This window comes from Podarcis liolepis, assembly GCF_965112155.1.
Source record: "Podarcis liolepis genome assembly, chromosome: 2".
NCBI classification, from domain to species: Eukaryota; Metazoa; Chordata; class Lepidosauria; order Squamata; family Lacertidae; genus Podarcis; species Podarcis liolepis.
The window spans coordinates 126,823,732-126,845,616 of NC_139555.1; the positions used below are offsets into that span (position 1 = coordinate 126,823,732).

The following is a 21,885-nucleotide window of genomic DNA, read 5'->3' on the forward strand; positions in this document are numbered from 1 at the left end:
ACAGGGCAACTGGTTGAACTGGAGTCCTCCCAGTCCAGCCCAGACAAGAAAGAGAGGGAGCTCTCAAAAGAGGAAGCCATTGCGGAGAAGAACCAGACATGGCTGCTCCCTGCTGCGGGTCTCCTGCCTTTCTTCCAGGCTTCCTGGGGGCTGCCATGGCCAGAGGAAGAGGCAGGCCCCCCACCCTGAATCCCCTGCAGGGCCCTGGGGGGCAGCCAGATCTCTTCCTCTTGCCATGGCCAGGCCTGCCTCAGTTTCCTTCCCCAAGGCCTTGGAGGAAACTTGGGTTGTGGAATAAGGAACCCCAAAAGGAGCTTAGGTTCCTGGCCAATGGGGAAAGGAACATTATATTGCATCTTTCCAGAGGAGTCCAGGCATTGCCTCCAAGGTCCAGGGACTGATCCGCCCTGGCTTCCTCCTCCTTGGAGGTCCCTCCTGGAGAAGGGGTCCCAGGTCTCTATGGGGGGGAACGGAGAGAAGCGTCCCTGAGGCCAATGCTTTTGCCTTTTACACCCCGGCCACCTTCCCTCTGGTGTTTATGTGAGCTCTAGAGATGGGATCACATACAGATCCTCCCCTTTAGGGATTCCTGCTCCTTCCTTGCCCAGGGAAGCAGCCTCTCTGGCATGTAGGGGGAGGTGGGGCACATTGATGTAAGGGGCACATTGATACACCAACAATATTCCAATTTCGAGAAACATGTCTATAGATGTGTGAGTACAACAGTTGTGACTACGCCGCCCACCAGTTAGCTGTTGGCGTTTGACAAGAGTAGGTGTGTTTATAGTGCAGCCAAATGAAAAATTATGAGAAATGTAAAAGTGTTCCAACGCTGTTTTAAATTGTTAAGATTTAAAAAGACCAAAGGTAAGTTATTCCACCTAGTTATCAGGATTACATGTGATTTTTAAATAAATTCAGTGGTTTTATTAATAAGTGTTAATTTTTTGAAAATGTCTGTTTCGGGCACTTTGATACACTAAGACATGGGGCACATTGATACGTATAGAAGTGCCCTGCTAGTGTACAATTTTTGATGTTCCCAATCCTGAAAATAAAATTGTTGGAGATTTCCTACTCATTATATTTGAAAAGAAAAATACTGTTGTTTACTACGTGGCCAAAATCATTTCTAAATATAATACAACCGATTTTCAAGTGTCATATCTCAGGGGAAAACCAGGATCTTGTATGTTGTTTTGCAGTTGCCAAAACCAAATTTATCAAAGGGCTCATCTCTTTATCCTTCATCTCTTTACAGTGGTACATCGGGTTAAGAACTTAATTCGTTCTGGAGGTCCGTTCTTAACCTGAAACTGTTCTTAACCTGAAGCACCACTTTAGCTAATGGGGCCTCCTGCTGCTGCTGCGCCGCCGGAGCATGATTTCTGTTCTCATCCTGAAGCAAAGTTCTTAATCTGAGGTACTATTTCTGGGTTAGCGGATTCTGTACTCTGAAGCGTCTGTAACCTGAAGCGTATGTAACCTGAGGTACCACTGTATACTTTTTCTATTGACTTCAGTGGATATAATGTACAATAGAAGCTAAACGTTCAGTAATTATCTTATTTGTTACAAGCCTTTTGTTTAAATTACTATTTTTGACTACCTAATGTGAGTTCTTATACTTTCTAAAGTTTCTCCAAAGTTCTTTCTTAAATGGATGTGTTTGAGGAAAGATTAATATGTTTTGATGCTTTGTAAGAAAACCTGCCGTAAAGTCTATGATATATGTGAAACACTGTTAGTTTTGATAAGTTATTTAGATTTTAAGTAACCAATTGTAAGGCTGATTATGATCTCTCACAATAAAAAGTTTTTTCATTAAATTTTTGTAAATACTTAACATTCTCATAAAATTTACACTTTGTATCAAAGTGCCACATCCAATGTATCAAAGCTCTCTGTAGGTGGGGCAGAATGATACAAAACCCATTTTTTACTCAAGTCGTCATATTCTCATTATCTTCTAACTATAATTGTTCTTTTGATTGCTATTATAATATTAATTAGTTATGCCATGCATAAAGCAAAAAAATTTATTATTTGACTCGTTTTTGTTACATAAAATACGAGATTGAATTTTTCTGCATCAGTCTGCCCCGCTTCCCCCTAAGGAAGGTTTTCCAATAATAATAATAATAATTTTTATTTATACCCCGCCTTCCCCAGCCAAGGCCGGACTTAGGGCGGCTAACAAGTAACAATAAAAACAAGTTGAATGAATACAACTTAAAAACAAGATTAAAATACATTAAAATACTGAAACATTAAAATATTAAAATGGAGCCTCATCACAGGAGGAGAAAGAAAAGGAAAAAAAGAAAGAGAGGGAGGGAATCAAATTGGCTCCAAGCCAAAGGCCAGGCGGAACAACTCTGTCTTACAGGCCCTGCGGAAAGAAATCAGATCCTGCAGGGCCCTGGTCTCATGAGGCAGAGCGTTCCACCAGGCCGGAGCCAGTGTTGAAAAGGCCCTGGCTCTGGTTGAAGCTAATCTAACTTCCTTAGGGCCCGGGACCACTAGGGTGTTGTTATTTATGGACCTTGAGGCTCTCCGTGGGGCAGACTGGGAGAGGCGGTCCCGTAGGTACAAACTTCTTCGGATGCTGCAGAGAGGAGTTCCACAGGGATCTGGAGGCAGAGGAAGCCCTCCCCAATGCTGGGATACTGTTCTGGCAGATCCCTATCAGGAATGGCGCCCCCCTCCGTCTAGTAAAAACATATTTTTTTCTTACCATGAATTTCAGTTTACAGATGGGGGGACGACATTCCACCCTCCTCTACTTTCCTCCGCTTCAGTGCATTGCAGCATTTGTTGCCTCCAGTGGAGGCGGCTGTTGGTTTATACATTGACATGGGGAGCAACTTATGGGGCACTACCTTTGGCATGCTGTTTAGCCACCTGCTTTTTGTACGAGTGTCCTTTTTTTTAAATAAAATTTTTATTGGGTTTTCAAAATTTACACAAACACAGACAATACACAACACAGGCATACAAACACAAAGACAAACACATGTAATTTCAAATCCCTAATTTCTTAACCACTTTCCCTGACTTCCCCACACCTCCCCCTCCTGCATCCCAACTCCAATAGTTTACTCAGCAAGTTCTTATCTCCAACCTTTACCTTATTGATATTTTACTTAATTCTACTTAGTTAACCAAATTTAACTTATAAACCTCAATTAAACCAAAATACACATCCTTTACATATTTTTCTAAGGTCGACCCCATTTCCCTTCCACAAATTTCCCAATTTTCATATTATTTACAAAACAAAATAACAGAAAACAACATATAATTATACACCCTTTGGGTTCCAAAACTCTCACCCCCTCCCTTCCCGGTTTTGATCACTAAAAAATGTCCATCAGTCCATCAACTATCAGCCTGGAGATCTCACATCCGAGGCCCTCAAATCTCTCTCAGTCCCTCTCTGTCAAATTCTTTGTATCTCCTCAACAGGCTCTCTCGCGGATCATTCCCGGGTCTCGGGGGGTTGCACTTCAGCTCTTAAAGTCAGTTCTTATCCTCCAGCAAAGTTACTTATATTGCCAAATCGTAGAATTAATAACTTTTCTCCCGTAAAGAGAAGGATGTTCTCTCAACCTTAGTTATCAGTTCTTGATTTAATTTATCTACAGGAGGGGGAGACGGACTTCCTTTTAGCACCTCCCCCGATCGTGCCAAATTCAAAAAAGATGATTTTTAATTCCGATTTCCGTATTACTCACGGGTTGTTACTTTTAGAGTCCAAATGTTCCAAGGAAGAAGTCAGCGCTCTCTGGTCATGGCTTGCGGCTTCACTCAGCAGAAGAAGCGGTCTATTCACAGTACCAGGCCACTCTCCGTCCCCCGCTCCGAAGCCTTTAAAAAGGCTTCTTTGCAGGTCGGGGGGGGGCGCAAATGGTGCCCGCCAAGTCACTAACTCCCCAGGCTTCAGCGCCTGTGGTTTCTGAGGGTCCCCGCGTCGCCAAGACCCGTCAGACCACACCTGGAGTACTGTGTCCAGTTCTGGGCACCACAATTCAAGAAGGACACTGACAAACTGGAACGTGTCCAGAGGAGGGCAACCAAAATGGTCAAAGGCCTGGAAACGATGCCTTATGAGGAACGGCTAAGGGAGCTGGGCATGTTTAGCCTGGAGAAGAGGAGGTTAAGGGGTGATATGATAGCCATGTTCAAATATATAAAAGGATGTCACATAGAGGAGGGAGAAAGGTTGTTTTCTGCTGCTCCAGAGAAGCGGACACGGAGCAATGGATCCAAACTACAAGAAAGAAGATTCCACCTAAACATTAGGAAGAACTTCCTGACAGTAAGAGCTGTTCGACAGTGGAATTTGCTGCCAAGGAATGTGGTGGAGTCTCCTACTTTGGAGGTCTTTAAGCAGAGGCTTGACAACCATATGTCAGGAGTGCTCTGATGGTGTTTCCTGCTTGGCAGGGGGTTGGACTCGATGGCCCTTGTGGTCTCTTCCAACTCTATGATTCTATGATTCTATGATTCTATGATTCTATGATTCTTCTACTGAGCCGATTCCCTCCGGAGCTCGGAGGGAATCCGCCATTCCCTTTCGCGCTAACCCGGAAGTCCCGTGAAGCAAGCCTCTTCAGAGACGGAAGAGAAAAAGCAGATAGACTGTGAGTACAGCGGCTGCCGAAAAGTGAAAGTAGGCTACCTGGAACGTTTGTGCAGCTGCCAAGTAGCTTGAACAGAGAAGCTTTGATTTATTGTTTAGGGAAGCTTTTAATGTTTGATGTATCACAGTATTTTAATATTCTTTTGGAAGCCGCCCAGAGTGGCTGGGGAAACCCAGCCAGATGGGCGGGGTATAAATAAATTATGATGATGATGATGATGATGATGATGATGACTGCTTCTGAGTGTTCTTGTTTCCGTTTAATCTCTGGGGCAGAGAATGAGCAGGAATGGATCCCATTCCCTAGGTTTCCATGGAGGGAACTGGGAGGAAGAAGTCCCATCCCCTGAGTTAGGGAAATGGGGGAGGTAAAGGACAAAAGTGGTAAGGACCTAGCAGAAGCAGAAGACATCAAGAAGAGATGGAAAGAATACACAGAGGAAATATTCCAGAAAGATATGGATGTCTCATACACCCCGGAGTAGTGTGGTTGCTGACCTTCAGCCAGACATCCGGGAGAGTGAAGTCAAATGGGCCTTAGAAAGCACTGCTAATAACAAGGCCAGTGGAAGTGATGGTATTCCAGTTGAACTATTAAAAATTTTAAAAGATGATGCTGTTAAAGTGCTAGTTTGGAAAACTCAGCAGTGGCCAGAGGATTGGAGAAGATCAGTCTACATCCCAATCCCAAAGAAGGGCAGTGCCAAAGAATGCTCCAACTACCGCACAATTGCACTCATTTCACACGCTAGCAAGGTTATGCTTAAAATTCTACAAGGCAGGCTTAAGCAGTATGTGGACCGAGAACTCCCAAAAGTGCAAGCTGGATTTAGAAGAGGCAGAGGAACCAGAGACCAAATTGCAAAAATGTGCTGGATTATGGAGAAAGCTAGAGAGTTCCAGAAAGACATGTACTTCTGCTTCATTGACTATGCAAAAGCCTTTAACTATGTTGACCACAGCAAACTATGGCAAGTTCTTAAAGAAATGGGAGTGCCTGATCACCTCATCTGCCTCCTGAGAAATCTCTACGTGGGACAAGAAGCTACAGTTAGAACTGGATATGAAACAACTGATTGGTTCAAATTTGGGAAAGGAATACGACAAGGCTGTATATTGTCTCCCTGCTTATTTAACTTATACGCAGAATTCATCATGCGAAAGGCTGGACTGGATGAATCCCTAGCTGGAATTAAGACTGCCGGAAGAAATATCAACAACCTCAGATATGCAGATGACACAACCTTGATGGCAGAAAGTGAGGAGGAATTAAAGAACCTTTTAATGAGGGTGGAAGAGGAGAGTGCAAAATATGGTCTGAAGCTCAACATCAAAAAAACGAAGATCATGGCCACTGGTCCCATCACCTCCTGGCAAATAGAAGGGGAAGAAACGGAGGCAGTGAGAGATTTTACTTCCTTTCTGATCACTGCAGATGGTGACGACAGTAGTCACGAAATTTTAAAAGACGCCTGCTTCTTGGAGGAAAGCAATGACATTGGAGGAAAGCAATGACAAACCTAGACAGCATCTTAAAAAGCAGAGACATCACCTTGCCAACAAAGGAACATATAGTTAAAGCTGTGGTTTTCCCAGTAGTGATGTATGGAAGTAAGAGCTGGACCATCAAGAAGGCTGATCGCCGAAGAATTGATGCTTTTGAATTATGGTGCTGGAGGAGACTCTTGAGAGTCCCATGGACTGCAAGAAGATCAAACCTCTCCATTCTTAAGGAAATCAGCCCTGAGTGCTCACTGGAAGGACAGATCCTGAAGCTGCAAGACTTTGGCCACCTCATGAGAAGAGAAGACTCCCTGGAAAAGACCCTGATGTTGGGAAAGATGGAGGGCACAAGGAGAAGGGGACAACAGAGGACGAGGTGGTTGGACAGTGTTCTTGAAGCTACCAACATGAGTTTGGGGTCATGAAGAGTCGGACACGACTAAAAAACTAAACAACAATATTTGATTTTTTATCATGTTTTCAATAGTCTGTTGGGAGCTGACCAGCGTTAAGAACTTTTCAAATTTTCTTTTGATTATGGCAGACCAACACAGCTACCTACCTGTATCTGTTATTATTATTAGTTCTTTAAACATTCTAAGCACTATTAGGGTTTCTCCTCTTCATGAATTCTTTGATGGGAAGTGAGATAATCCTTCCGAATGAAGCTCTTTCCACATTCCAAGCATTGATAGGGTTTCTCCCCTTTATGAATTCTTTGATGGGAGGTGAGAGCATCCTTCCGACTGAAGCTCTTTCTACATTCCAAGCATTGATAGGGATTCTCCCCTGTATGAATATTTTGATGGAAGGTGAAACTAATCTTCCATCTGAAGCTCTGTCCACATTCCAAGCACTGATAGGGTTTCTCCCCTTTATGAATTCTTTGATGGGAAGTAAGACTATCCCTCCGACTAAAGCTCTTTCTACATTCCAAGCATTGATAGGGTTTCTCCCCAGTATGAATTCTTTGATGGGAAGTGAGTTTACCCTTATCACGAAAGCTCTTTCCACATTCCAAGCATTGATAGGGTTTCTGACCTGTATGAGTTTTTTGATGGCTCAGGAGATGGGCCCTTTGGGTGAAGCTCTTTCCACATTCCAAGCATTGATAGGGTTTCTCCCCTGTATGAATTCTTCGATGAGCAGCAAGTTTTCCCGTCTCACGAAAGCTCTTTCCACATTCCTGGCACTGATAGGGTTTCTCACCTGTATGCATCCTTTGATGGATGTTGAGTTCCTGGCTGTGACTGAAGCTCTTTCCACATTGGAAGCATTTATATGGTTTCTGACCTGTATGAATTCTTTGATGGGAGGTGAGATTACTCTTCTGAATGAAGCTCTTTCCACATTCATGGCACTGAAAAGGTTTCTCCCCTGTATGAATTCTTTGATGGGAAGTAAGACTAGTCCTAAAATTGAAGCTCTTTCCGCATTCCAAGCACTGATAGGGTTTCTCCCCTGTATGAATTCTTTGATGGGAAGTGAGAATTTGGCGGTTACTGAAGCTCTTTCCACATTCCAAGCACTGATAGGGTTTCTCCCCTGTATGAATTCTTTGATGGTAAGTGAGACCGTTCCTCTGTCTGAAGCTCTTTCCACATTCCAGGCACTGATAGGGTTTCTCCCCTGTATGACTTATTAGATGGGAAGTGAGGCTGTGGCTCTGACTGAAGCTCTTTCCACATTCCAAGCACTGATAAGGCTTCTCCCCTGTATGAATTCTTTGATGGGAAGTGAGCTCTGAGCTCAATCTGAATCTCTTTCCACATTCCAAGCACTGATAGGGTTTCTCCCCTGTATGAATTCTGTGATGGGAAGTGAGCTCTGAGCTCTGTCTGAATCTCTTTCCACATTCCAAGCACTTATAGGGTGTCTCCCCTGTATGAAGCCTTTGATGGGTTGTCAGATTGCTCCTCTGACTGAAGCACTTTCCACACTGCATACACTGATAGGGTTTCTCTCCTGTATGAATTCTTTGATGGGAAATGAGAGAATCCTTCCGACTGAAGCTCTTTCCACATTCCAAGCACTGATACAATTTCTCTCCACTGTGAGTTCTTTCGTGTGACGTAAGGCTATCCCTCTGGATGAAGCTGTTTCCTTGATGGGAGGTGGACTGGGAGCTCTGGCGGATGTTCTCTCCACACCCTGAATATTTATTTGACTTCTCCGCTATGTGGATTCTGTTGTGGTCCCCTTTGTTCTTCCCTTCCAATTCATCACCATCTGCAATGAAGAGAGAAGCTAATTAGAGCCTCAGGAAGATTATTCCCCAGATTATTGAACGATGTTAATGAATTAAAAAATTCCTTCCAGTAGCACCTTAGAGATCACCTAAGTTTGTTATTGGTATGCCCTTTTGTGTGCATGCACACTTCTTCAGATACACTGACACCGAAGTCACCAGACCCTTATATATAGTGAGAGGGTGGGGAGGGGTATTACTCAGAAGGGTGGTGGGAATGGGTGATTGTCTGATAGGTGTGGGAAATCTGTTGAAGACTGTTAAAGACTGCAATTGGCCTTACAGGAAAAGCAAGGGGTGAGATGGCTAAAAATAGCTACATATACCATGTATAATGAGATAAGAATCCAATGTCTCTATTCAGACCAGGTCTCTCCAGGGTTTTAAGTTTGGTAATAAGTTGCAATTCAGCAACTTCTTTTTCCAGTCTATTTCTGAAATTCTTTTGTAATAAGACAGCTACTTTGAGATCTTGTTTAGAATGTCCTGGGAGATTGAAGTGTTCTCCTACTGGTTTCTCTGTCTTGTGATTCCTGATATCAGATTTATGTCCATTTATCCTTTGGCGTAGGGCTTGGCCTGTTTGTCCAATATAGAGAGCTGAAGGGCACTGTTGGCATTTGATGGCATACATAATGTTAGAAGATGAGCAATTAAATAGTCCTGAGATGGTATTTTTGATGTTGTTGAGGCCAGTAATTAAGAATGTTAATGAATACTTGTGATAGAGGAAGAACTGAAAATAATTAGTTATGAGGCCTTACTATTATTTCTACTACCTTTGCCCGTAGGCATTCCCTCCATAACATGCACAGACTTTTTAGGAGAAAAAAAGAGTGTTATGGTGCAAAAAAATACGGTAATACAGAATCATATTAATAGCAACCACCAGGTTAGAGTTCTATGAAGATTACAGAAGGAGAGAGGGGGTCAGACTGTGCCCTGGCCAAAGGCCTGGTGGAACAGCTCTGTCTCGAAGGCCCTGAGGAAAGATGTCAAGTCCCGCAGGGCCCTAGTCTCTTGTGACAGAGCATTCCACCAGATTGGAGCCACTGCTAAATCTGGTTGAGGCCAGCCTAACCTCCCTGTGGCCCGGGACCTCCAATATGTTTTTGTTTGAAGACCGTAAGGTCCTCCGTGGGACATACCAGGAGAGGCGGTCTCATAGGTACGAGGGTCCTAGGCTGTATAGGGCTTTAAAGGTTAAAACCCGCACCTTAAACCTGACCCTGTACTCCAGCGGGAGCTAGTGCAGCTGGTATAGCACTGGGTGAATGTGATCCTGCTGTGAGGACCCCGTAAGGAGTCTATCACGGGGCTGCCAGGGAATGCGCCAGAGCTGAGGGAGGGGGAAGAACAAGAGCCGTTAGAAAAGACAGGAGAGGGAGAGGAGGACAAGTAAGCGGAAGGAACTCAAGCGGCGAGGATGCTCCCGGATGCTGGAGACCATCAACACCACTCAACCAGTTCAGAGGGAGGAGAGAGTGAGAGTCAATGCCCACTCCTTCAGCACAGGACAGAAGGGGGTTAAAATGTAGGGAACAAAGGAGGCGCTTGGGGCTTCCCAAGCTCCTCTGCTGGAGGAGGAGCCAAAAGCTCCCACTGCCTGGATCTGCTACCGAGAATTCAGATGCTTGAAAGCTATGTCCTGTACCTTGTAAATATGTATGTAAATAAAGACTGTAAATATATCTCCGAGTGAGCAGAGGTATTTCTTGCGAAAGGCTTCCAGACCCACCACAGAGTCCTGCCACGTCATTCTGTACCTGCTGGAGTTTCTGGGTCAGTCTCAAGGGCATCCCCACGTAGAGTGAGTTACAATAATCAAACCTGGAGGTGACTGTTGCGTGGATCACAGTGGCTAGGTCAGGGCGAGAGAAGTAAGGAGCCAACTGCTCAGCTTTTCATCTCCATCAAAAAAGCGAAGGCTCGTCACACAGAGCAGGGCTCAGGAAGGTTTACCTTGCCTGGGTCGGTTCAGCCCTGCGAAGATCCCGCCATGGTCTGGATCGCTCATGTGTCTGCGTCTGGTTTCCGGCACCATGGAAGCGAGTCTCCGCTCTGGACTGGTTTAGTGCAGCACGGGGGGACTCGCTGAGCGGGCAGCTTGGTTCGGGGGTGGCTTGTGGCCCACTTAAATGACCCCCATGGGCCGCAGGTTGCTGACCCCTGACAGAGGCATGTATGGAATTTCAAAACTGATTTTATGATCCAGCAGGGAGTTTTACTGAGAGGGTCCATGATCCTACGATTCTCCTCCTTTACTTCCTTATGCAGAGCTCTTTGGACAGGATCCATGCCTTGTCTGTGAAACCTACACGCCATCAGCAGTTGCCTCACTCTGATTGGTCTAAATTTAAATTTATACGCAAATCACTTTCTTCAGTTTGAACCCCCCTCCCGTGTTGATGAGGAGACCAACTCTGTATTGTTTCATTGGTAACAGAAGAGGAAAAGTGACTATAACTCACACTAAATCTAAGCACAACGGCCACAAGAGCTCCTGACTAGGCATTCAGCTATGCAATGTAGAATGCTCTCTGTTCTCTCCTGTTTCCTCATTTTTTGCTCCAGTTTAAAACATTTCATGAACCCAGAACTCACACACTGACCGCTAATGATGAATTGTATGCTATAGATATTCCTGCAAATAGATTCTGCTAGTTTTGAGATATACAAATGACATGAGAAGACTCGGTCTACATCAGGGGTTGGCAAGCTTTACCTCGCCTGGGCTAGTTCACTCTCACGGAGATCGCTCCGTGGGCAGGATCACGTGTGTACACACAGGACTCACCGAGCGGACGGCTCAGGGGCAGCTGAAATGACCCCCGTGAGTCGCTTGTGGCCCATGAGCCATAGATTGCTGACCCCCGGTCTACATATTTCATCATTTAGTGGTCCTATGATCCTTGTTTTTAAAAGCAAAAAAAAGTTATTCCAAAAAGAAAGAAAAAGGCAACACACGGAGGATGCAGGATTAGGATTCAGTTCCAGAAATTTGTGTACAGAAGTCTGATCCATGGAAAATGTGTAAAAGGAAGTAACCTTAAACCTAAACAGCATACAGCCTATAACTTTAGACTGTATTCAAGTTAATAGAAAAAAACAACAGCACTCTTTGTTCCATTTCTGTGGAAGAATAAGAACCAAAATTTCTTGTTGAAAAGTTTGTTTGCCACCTGTTTTCCCAAAGAAAACCCAGAGTCGCTCATGATTTATACTCCATTGGGGGAAAATCAAAATTAGAAACACAACTGTTAGAACCTAAAACTAAGACTTTGTCAAGGATGTATAACTTGCTGCTGAAATGGAATAGTCAGGATGAAACGGTGAAATCTGCTATGATTAAATGGGCACAAGATGTTGGACATAACATTATGTTTGCTGACTGGGAACAATTGTGGACCACAGGTATGAAATTTACGGCATGTAATGCCCTAAGAGAGAATATTATGAAAATGATATACAGGTGGTACATGACACCAGTCAAGCTTGCAAAAATCTATCATTTGCCCGATAATAAATGTTGGAAATGTAAGGAAACTGAAGGTACATTCTTTCACCTTTGGTGGACGTGCCCAAGGATTAAGGCTTTCTGGGAGATGATTTATAATGAAATGGAAAAAGTATTTAAATATACCTTCCTGAAGAAACCAGAGGCCTTTCTCCTGGGCATGGTCAGCCAATTGGTGCCAAAGAAGGACAGAACTTTCTTTATGTATGCCACAACAGCAGCAAGAATACTCATCGCAAAGTACTGGAAGACACAAGATCTACCCACCTTGGAAGAATGGCAGATGAAGGTGATGGACTATATGGAACTGGCAGAAATGACTGGCAGAATCCGAGACCAGGGAGAAGAGTCAGTGGAAGAAGATTGGAAAAAGTTTAAAGACTATTTACGGAGATGCTGTAAAATTAATGAATGTTAGAATGATGTTGGATTGAAACTAAGTGGTCTTTAGCTGTAATGCTATAAAGGAATATGAGAAAATGGGTATTAATAGGTAAACAAAATTATTCTTATAATATTTAAAAATTGAAGATTAAGATGAATAAAATGGGGAGGGATTTGCTGAAATAATACTTTGAACTGGAATACATAGAAGGAAGGCGTGAGGAGGTCCGGGAAATAAGTAAATGAAAAATATGTTATGACAGAATTGTTTTTTTTTAAAACTATTTTTACTTTGCATTTTTCTTTTTTGTATTTTTGTCTTTTCTTTTTTACTTTGTAATTTTTCTTTTTTGTATTTTTGTCTTCTCTTTTTTTACTTTGTAATTTCTTGAAAATTTTAATAAATATCTTTTTTTAAAAAAAAACAATTGCAAGAGCCAATCAAAAGTCGCGCCTCGGAAGTCGAAGAGGCTTCAGGAAGGGATTCTGTTCGACTTCTGAGGTTCAGCTGTATTCCTAGCTCAAAATGCCTGCAGATTACAAAGGCGCAGGCAGGAAGCAGGTGGAGGAGCCCAAAAAAGTGCTCCCCTTCTCCATCTCCATCCGCCTGCCTGCCTCCTCCCACCCCCAAGCTGAGCAAAACCCAATACCTCTCCGGCTCCATCCATCCAGGTCCCCATCTCCACTCCCTTGGGACTCACCAGATCTCTCGGAGGTCCCTGGGAGGGAACGCTCAGAGGTTGTGGGGAGGGATGCAGGAGACAACCTGACCAGGTCAACCGTCCATCTTCCCCCTTCCATCTTCCTTAGGTTTGCAGGGTCCGTCTCTTTAATCCTTCCTGAGGAGTCAAGGAGCCAAAAGAAGCTGCAGGGTTCTGGGAGAGAGGAAGAAGCAAAGGGAGCCTCAGAGGCCCTGCAGGGATTCTCCTGCCTAGATATTCCCCTGCCCTGGAGAAGCACAAATGGGGCAGCCCCTTCCCAACAGAAGTCCCATTTCTAAACATCTCCAGTGATTCCAATTTCCTCTGTTTGCCCCTCACTCCACTTTGTAAGGCTGGCATGGTCTGCACAGTAGTGACCTGAGAGTAGATCCCATTGAACTCAGTGGGGATAATTGACAGAACTTGGTGCAAAAACCAGTCACCATCCTGTCCCCAAGCCTGAAAACTGAAACCCCAGAGCATGGGCAGAAAAGAGAAGAGTAGATATTACATGTAGGTGCCCCCATGCTAGGTGCTTTGTATGGAGAGCCCTGTTCACAATCTTTGAGCTCTTCATCACAAGCCAGGCAGATGGTGTAGCCGTATCCACCTCTGTCAGGGGTTGCATGGGGACCAAATCTGTATGTGGAAGCAGAGGAGCTGGTGATGCCACATTTTTGAAATATCAGGAAACTAATACACCCCTCCTCCTTAGATATCGTCTGTGCTTATACACCATCTTCACAATTCTCCAGTCCCAAAATGTGGCCCCCACCCTGGCATGGAAGCCATCAAAATATAGATCTTCCACATGTCCTAAATCTCTTCTGTTCTTAAGACACCAGGCATGTAGACCCTTTAAAAAAACTCCTGAGGTGAGCTTTGCACTCCTCTTCTGACAAGATTCCCAAAGGCTTAGGGTAGCTTGAGAGAACTAGTCTATTTTGAGATAACACCAATTTCCATTTCTTGTTTATCAAAACCCACAGACCCTCTGCTAGATGTTCTCCCAGAAGGTTTTACAAGTACCTATCAGGATAGTAAGGATTTTATCACAGTCAGGGGGGAAAAGGATTTTATGCGTTCCATGTCCTCTGTTAGTAGCACAAGGCACCCAGTTATTGATAATCGCTCCTCATTTGTCCCAGGATGTTGGGAGAAGGAGTCTTTTATCCTTGCTTTAGCATTTCCTGAAAATACATCTGAAATTTGCTTTGACATTAGTTTGTCTACTTGTTTAGCCTGAATAGGGGAGAGACACGTGTTGTTGCACCTGGGACAGAGGAAGTGGTCTGGTTGTGCTGCTGCAGATGCAGACGGGCTTTTCTTCTCCCTGTGCTCCCCCCATGTGCAAATGTTCCCTTCTGGCTGCAGCCTCTGTTCACAAAAGTGACTTACTCCTCAGTCTGAAGGGGGTTTCTTTGCATGCCCAGTTTTCCTTTACCCAAAGCCCCCTCCCCAAAAAGGAAGGCAGCATCTGGATCCCAAGGAAGAACAGAGCTGCAGACCTCCTGCGAACTCCTCCCCTCCCTGGCTTGGCAGAGAGGACAAGGGAGGACCAGTGTGGTGTGGTGGTAAAGAGCGGTGGACTCGTAATCTGGGGAACCGGGTTCGCGTCTCCGCTCCTCCACCTGCAGCTGCTGGGTGACCTTGGGCCAGTCACACTTCTTGAAGTCTCTCAGCCCCACTCACCCCACAGAGTGTTTGTTGTGGGGGAGGAAGGGAAAGGAGAATGTTAGCCGCTTGGAGACTCCTGAAGGGGAGTGATAAAGTGGGATATCAAATCCAAACTCCTCCTCTTCTTCTCTCTTCTCCCCCCACCGTGCATGATCTGAACAGGGACCCCATGCCCCCTCCCTGCACCTCTAGGACCCCCGACTTCCCAGGACACCCTCAGGGGGAAGAGAGAGGAGACTCACGGATTCCAGGAGGGGCCCCAAGGACGCTTTTGCAAAGGAGAGAGAAGAAAGCAGCCTCCTCTCGGCTTGCAGGAAGGGATGTGGGAGGGAGGGAATTTAGCCATGGAGGACCTTGACCCCCCTTCACTTCCTGTCCTCTCTAGGAATCCAGCTTTGCTCCTTTTAACCCTTGCAAAGCCGAGGGCACCCCCTCCCTCTCCGCAGTTTTCCTGCTTCTGCGCCTGCGCCTGCGCTCAAGGGGCTGCCCCCGTCTGTGCCAAGGACTCTGCCCCAAGGAGCCCACATCTGGTCCAGACTAACCGAAAGAGAGACGGGGGTGGCCATGGGGGGGGGGTTACCTTGGCTCTCCCCCTCCTCCAACATAGAGGCTCCTGAATCCCAAGGAAAGGCTGGGAGGGAGAAGAGGCTAAGAAATGGCTCCATCAAGACACCCCTCAAAAAAACAAAACACCCTCCCGATCAGCGAGTAGGGGGAAGAATGGAGGGGGGGGGGCTTCCCAGCCAGGAGATCCCTCCCCCTCCGAAAATAATCTCTGCAGCCCAGGAAGAGAGACAGATGAGGAAGTGTCCCATGCGAGGAATGAAACAGACACGCGAATCTGGGGGGGGGGGGAGGTGTGGAAGCCCCCCCCCCCGTAAAAGCACCACAGGCAGGAAAGGCGAAGCCCACTGTTGGGGAGGGAGGGAGAGGGGCACATGCTGCTCAGGGGGCAGGGCCCCCCCACTCTGGGACTCTTCCCCCCCTCCCAACTCCATCCCTTCCCTGCCTTTCCTGTCAGAAAACCAGTTTATACTGGGCTCTCAGAACCATTTGACCCCATTTCCCACCCCAGAGCAGGGCCAATCAGAAGCCTCTCCATTTGAGAGCTGGCCAATCCCCTTTCAGATTCCCCTGGGCCTCATCCTCTCCTTTGCCAGGTTTCCTGAGGGAGTTTCCCCCCTGAGTTTCCCTCTTGGCTGCTCCCCCTCCCAGCTTCTCCTTCATTTCTCCTTCTCTTAATGTTCCTCCCCACCCTCAATGTCTGGGGAAGGGAAGAGTTTGGGGGCAGCTGCACCCCCCCCCCCATGGCCAGGCAGGAACCCACGGAGGCGACAGGGCCAGGAGGTGGCATTTCCCGCTCTTTTCCGAAAAAGGCGGGAACGCCATTTTGTTTCATCTGGAGGCCCCGCTGCTCCCAGAGACGTCATGGCTCCCTGTGGACCTCGGGGGTCCCACGCTCTCAGGGGTCTCTTCTCCCAGCGAAGGAGGGTGGCAGCTTCGGGGGCCAGCGCTCACGGGGCGTCCTCAGCCGCCTTCCTGCCATTATGGCTTTGCCTCCGCAGAACAGCCTTGCTCCTCACCAGACGCCTTCTGGCTCCTCAGGATCCCAGGAGCCCTTTCTGAACGGCCCTCGCTTGTTCTTCCCCCTCAGGCGGTAGTTCAACGGGAGAAGTCGCTTCCACTCCAGATCCCTGCAGGTCTCAGGGGGCCACTGGAACCCAGTGGGGAGACTGAGGGGAACTGGCTGAACTGGGGTCCTCCCAGTCCAGCCCAGAGAATAAAGAGAGGGAGCTCTCAGAAGAGGAAGCCATTGCGGAGAAGAACCGGACTTGGCTGCTCTCTGCTAAGGGTCTCCTGCCTTTCTTCCAGGCTTCCTGGGGACTGCCATGGCCAGAGGAAGAGGCAGGCCCCCCACCCTGAATCCCCTGCAGGGCCCTGGGGGCAGCCAGAGCTCTTCCTCTTGCCATGGCCAGGCCTGCCTCAGTTTCCTTCCCCAAGGCCTTGGAGGAACCTTGGGGGTGTGGAATGACAACCCCAAAAGGAGCTTAGGTTCCTGGCCAATGGGGAAAGGAACATTATATTGCATTTTTCCAGAGGAGTCCAGGCATTGCCTCCAAGGTCCAGGGACTGATCCACCCTGGCTTCCTCCTCTTCAGAGGTCCCTCCTGGAGAAGGGGTCCCAGGTCTCTATGGGGCGAACGGGGAGAAGCGTCCCTGAGGCCTGCGTTCGAGGCCAATGCTTTTGCCTTTTACGCTCCGGCCACCTTCCCTCTGGTGTTTATGTGAGCTCTAGAGATGGGATCACATACAGATCCTCCCCTTTAGGGATTCCTGCTCCTTCCTTGCCCAGGGAAGCAGCCTCTCTGGCATGTAGGGGGGAGGGGGACACATTGATGCAAGGGGCACATTGATACACCAACAATATTTCAGTTTCGAGAAACGTGTCTATAGATGTGTGAGTACAACAGTTGTGACCACGCCGCCCACCAGTTAGCTGTTGGCGTTTGACAAGAGTAGGTGTGTTTTTAGTGCAGCCAAATGAACAATTATGAGAAATGTAAAAGTGCTTCAACGCTGTTTTAAATCCTTAAGATTTAAAAAGACCAAAGGTAAGTTATTCCACTCAGTAATCAGGATTACACATGATTTTTAAATAAATTCAGTGGTTTTATTAATAAATGTTATTTTTTTGAAAATGTCTGTTTTGGGCACTTTGATACACTAAGACATGGGGCACATTGATACATATAGAAGTGCCCTGCTAGTGTACAATTTTTGATGTTCCCAATCCTGAAAATATAAATGTTGGAGATTTCCTACTCATTAAATTTGGAAAGAAAAATACTGTTGTTTACTACAAGAGCCACTGTGGTGTACTGGTTAAGAGCGATAGACTCGTAATCTGGGGAACCGGGTTCGCGTCTCCGCTCTTCCACATGCAGCAGTTTGGTGACCTTGGGCTAGTCACACTTCTCTGAAATCTCTTAGCCTCACTCACCTCACAGAGTGTTTGTTGTGGGGGAGGAAGGGAAGGGAGAATGTTAGCCGCTTTGAGACTCCTTCGGGTAATGATAAAGCGGGATATCAAATCCAAACTCTTCTTCTACGTGGCCAAAATCATTTCTGAATATAGCGACTTCCGGTCGGTGCCAGCGCTTAATGGCGGTCCTACCTCCGAGCTCCGGAGAAGGACTGCTTCGCAAGTTCGGGTCTTACCCGCTACGGCGAGCGGGGGACCCCTAAAATCCCAGGCGCTGAAGCCTGAGAACAAGGAGACTCGGTGGGCACCTTTGCGCCCCCCGGTACCGTGAAAGAGCCTTTTTAAAGGCTACGGATCGACATCGGGAGTGAGCGCGGTGCTGAGAGTCGCTACCCAGCCTGCGAAGTGAAGCCGCGTCGCCATAAGCGGAGAGCGCCGATTCCTTCCTGAAAAGAAAATTCGGACTGAATTCCCGTGAGTAAGAGCTGGAAAATAATCGGGACCTTTTAAATTTTGAAAATTGGGCTAAAAACGGGGAGATTTAAATCAAGGAAGTCTGCCTCCCCCCGACTGCATGAAAGTGAAAGCAACGGAACTCTAAACTTGCATCCGTTGAAACTCGCTCTTTGATCAGCTAAACCGGACATTTAGACCTTTGATCTCCCCTCTAGCTAGCAGGGCAGAGGGGAGGTGAATGCGATTAGTAATTGCACGATTTACTTGAAGTAAAAATCCTCTGCTGTCTCACCTATTGAAAGCATGAAACGGTCTGCCTTTTTAGGACACTGAACTGACTTTTTTCTGCAAAAGTGATACTGTGATACAAAGTTTTCACAGTGCCTGGCTACAGTACGTTATAAGAAGAAACAGTATAAATTGGGCAACTGTGGCAATTTGAAGTTATAAGCTTTTAGCAACATTGACTTTGACTGTGTTAATCTCCTTTTTTACATCTTTGGATATTCTCCTTTGTCTTCGTATTTGGATATTTTGTTCTATGGCCATTTTGATTTGCTCCCCCTAGAGGATAAAGTAAAGTCCGGCATGGCCTAAGACAGTGGAATTTTCCAACGGAGAACAGATCCCGTGGGAATTGACCTTGACATGAGTGGCTCACAAGAAGAGATAGTCACAAGAGCCAAGACCAAGCAACAACAACAACAACAGCTGCAGCAGCAACAGACAAAGAAAAGAGGCTCAATTTCAGGCGTAACAGCCGGATCAGCAGGAACAACAGGACAAGAAAAAGGAACAGCTGCCTCTATGGAAGCTGTGACAGATGCTCTGCTCAAGATAAACCAAACTCTGGAGTCTTTGACAAAACAGACTTCAGAGAATACACAAAAATTAACAGAAATATCAGTAAGACTAAACCAGAACACAGAATCTATAAATAAATTGGTGGAGGAAAACGCTACCACGCGTCAAATTGCCGAAGATGCTAAAGCTACTGCTGGAGAGACACAAGAGAAATTAGAGCCGATTGCTAAGAAGGTTTATGAGCATGATGCAACTTTGGCCTTGTGGGAGTTACAGAGAAAAGAGAGAAATTTGAAATTAAGACTGATTCCGGAGAATGAAAGAGACAATCTGGTGGAATATCTGACACGGGAGTTTGTGGATTGTTGGGACCTTGAGGAAGATGAATTCAAAATCACGACAGCTTTTAGATTGGGTAAAAAGCAAGACAGAAAGACCCCGAGAGATTGCTTGATCACACTTAGATCCAAGGAGGAAAGAGACAAAATACTAGGACTACACTTTGAAAAGGCCTTGCAAATTGGAAATTCAGCTGTACAGATCTTTAAAGACATTCCAAAATATATTTTGGATCTAAGAAACTTCTACAAGGATTTGGTTCTTTTGTTAAAGAAAAATTCCATCCGCTTCAGGTGGGAGTTCCCACAAGGACTGTCATTTGACTATAAGGCAAAGAAGGTGAAAATAAAGACAATTCAAGATAAGGACAAATTTTTGGCAAGAAACCAGGAGGACCTGCAGAAGGGGACTGTGGACGCACTTGCAGAACAGAGGAGAGCACTAGAGATTTTGAATCTCTCGATTGGACAAAAACCACCACCATCAGAAGAAGAGCAACAACTTGGAGCTGTTGGAGGAGTTTTAGAAAAATAGTAAGATGGCTCTGCAATTCCTTAGTTGGAATTGTAATGGGCTCAATGGGCCTTTGAAGAGAAGACAAGTATTTCATATATTGAACAGAGAACAACTGGACCTGATATGCCTACAAGAAACTCACATAACTAGAGCCCACAGGAGACTACTCATAAATAAAAGGCTAGGACAAGAATTCATTTCATCAGATAAAGTTAAGAAAAGAGGAGTTGTAATATACGTGAAAGAGAAATGGGCCCCAAAAATGATATTCAAAGACGAACAAGGGAGATACCTGGCAGTGGAGATACAAATACAAGGAGAAAAATTTTTAGTGGTTGGAATTTATGTACCAAATGAAGGCAAATCTGACTTCTTTAAGAGACTTCATGAAACCCTGACTGACTATTTGGATTACAATATGATAATCATGGGAGACATGAATGGCGTGGTCTCCACTAATATGGACAAGGCACAAAGACTAACAGTTAGTAAGGAAGGGAGACTTCCTAAGACTTTTTTTGAAATGACAGAAAATATGGACTTGATAGACATATGGAGAACAAGGAACCCTCTGGAGAGAGAGGGAACTTTTTTCTCCCAAGCAATGATGACCTGGACCAGAATTGATCAAATTTGGATTACTAGTGGTATGGCCCCAAAGATTAAGAAAGTGGAAATCTGCCCAAAAACTTGCTCCGACCATAATGCCGTGAAGATGGAGATGAAACTGACAATAACTGGTCAATTTAGATGGAGAATGAATGACACCCTCTTTCGAGATAAGGAGATCCTCACGAAGGCCCAAAAGACTCTAAAAGACTATTTTGAAATAAATCTGAGGACCGACGTGGAGAAAAGAGTGATCTGGGATGCAAGTAAAGCGGTGATGAGAGGATTTTTGATTCAACAAAATTCAATAAAGAGGAAAAAACAAAATGAGAAAAAAGAAAAGATTTTGGAAATGATAAAGGAAGGAGAGAGAAAATTAAGAACAAAACCAAAGTCTCAGGACATTTTAAGAGAGATCAAGTTATATCAAACACAATATATGGAATTGATGAACCAAGAGATTGAATGGAAGATAAAGCAAATGAAGCAAAAGACTTTTGAATCAGCAAATAAATGTGGCAAACTTTTGGCATGGCAACTGAAGAAAAGGCAGAAATTAAATACAGTTACAAGCCTAGAGGTGGATGGAAAAAATATATCTAAACCCAATGAAATTAGAAACTGCTTTCTGAGTTACTTCAAAAAACTTTACACTCAAGGGCCCCAAAATGAAGAAGATATAGACAAATTCCTTGGAAAATATGGATTACAAAACATCTCTCACCAAAGTAAGATGGATCTGAACCAGAGAATCTCAGAACAAGAGATAGAGGCTGCCATTCAGAATATGCAATTGGGCAAATCTCCAGGACCAGATGGACTGACTTCCAGATATTACAAATCGCTGAAGGAATGGCTGACTCAACCATTAAGAGAAGTTTGTAACGAGATCCTTGAGGGAAAAAGGGCACCTGAATCCTGGAAAGAGGCATATATTTCACTCATACCAAAGTCAGAGACTGAAAAGACCCAACTTAAGAACTACCGCCCAATATCATTGCTTAATGTGGATTACAAAATTTTTGCAGACATTTTGGCAAAAAGATTTAAAAGAGTGTTGATGGAGAAGATTCATAAGGACCAAGCAGGCTTTCTCCCTAAAAGACACCTAGCAGATAATGTAAGGAATGTAATAGACATTCTGGAAAAGCTAGAGGTGAATATAAACACTAAAGCAGTACTGATCTTTGTGGATGCGGAGAAAGCCTTTGATAATATTTCTTGGAGTTTTATGAGGAAGAATCTTCATGCGATGGGGGTAGGCCAGGGTTTTGAGAATGGTATGGCTGCAATATATTCTGAACAAAAAGCTAAACTGATTGTAAACAATGTAGTGACTGAGGAACTTAAGATAGAAAAAGGAACACGACAGGGGTGCCCAATTTCCCCATTACTTTTTATTTCAGTTCTGGAGGTGCTGCTGAACATGATAAGAAATGACCAGCAGGTTAAAGGTGTGCAGGTCGGAGCTAAACATTATAAGTTAAGAGCATTTGCAGATGA

General features: G+C 45.2%; 1 protein-coding gene across 5 annotated transcripts in view; it reads right to left on the reverse strand.

Annotated features, from left to right (window-relative positions):
- Positions 1–6,608: 6,608 nt before the first annotated feature.
- The window catches only part of LOC310701070 (uncharacterized protein), a 59,407-nt gene continuing 44,130 nt past the window's right edge, over positions 6,609–21,885 (reverse strand). For all 5 annotated transcript variants that reach the window (XM_083491244.1, XM_083491247.1, XM_083491248.1 and 2 more), the window contains 2 exons: positions 12,999–13,172; positions 6,609–8,377 (listed from right to left, as the gene is read on the reverse strand). In XM_083491244.1, the coding sequence (XP_083347370.1) occupies positions 6,756–8,377; positions 12,999–13,172 (1,796 nt within the window). In that variant the 3' untranslated portion in view covers positions 6,609–6,755. The remainder of the gene's footprint in view (positions 8,378–12,998; positions 13,173–21,885) is intronic.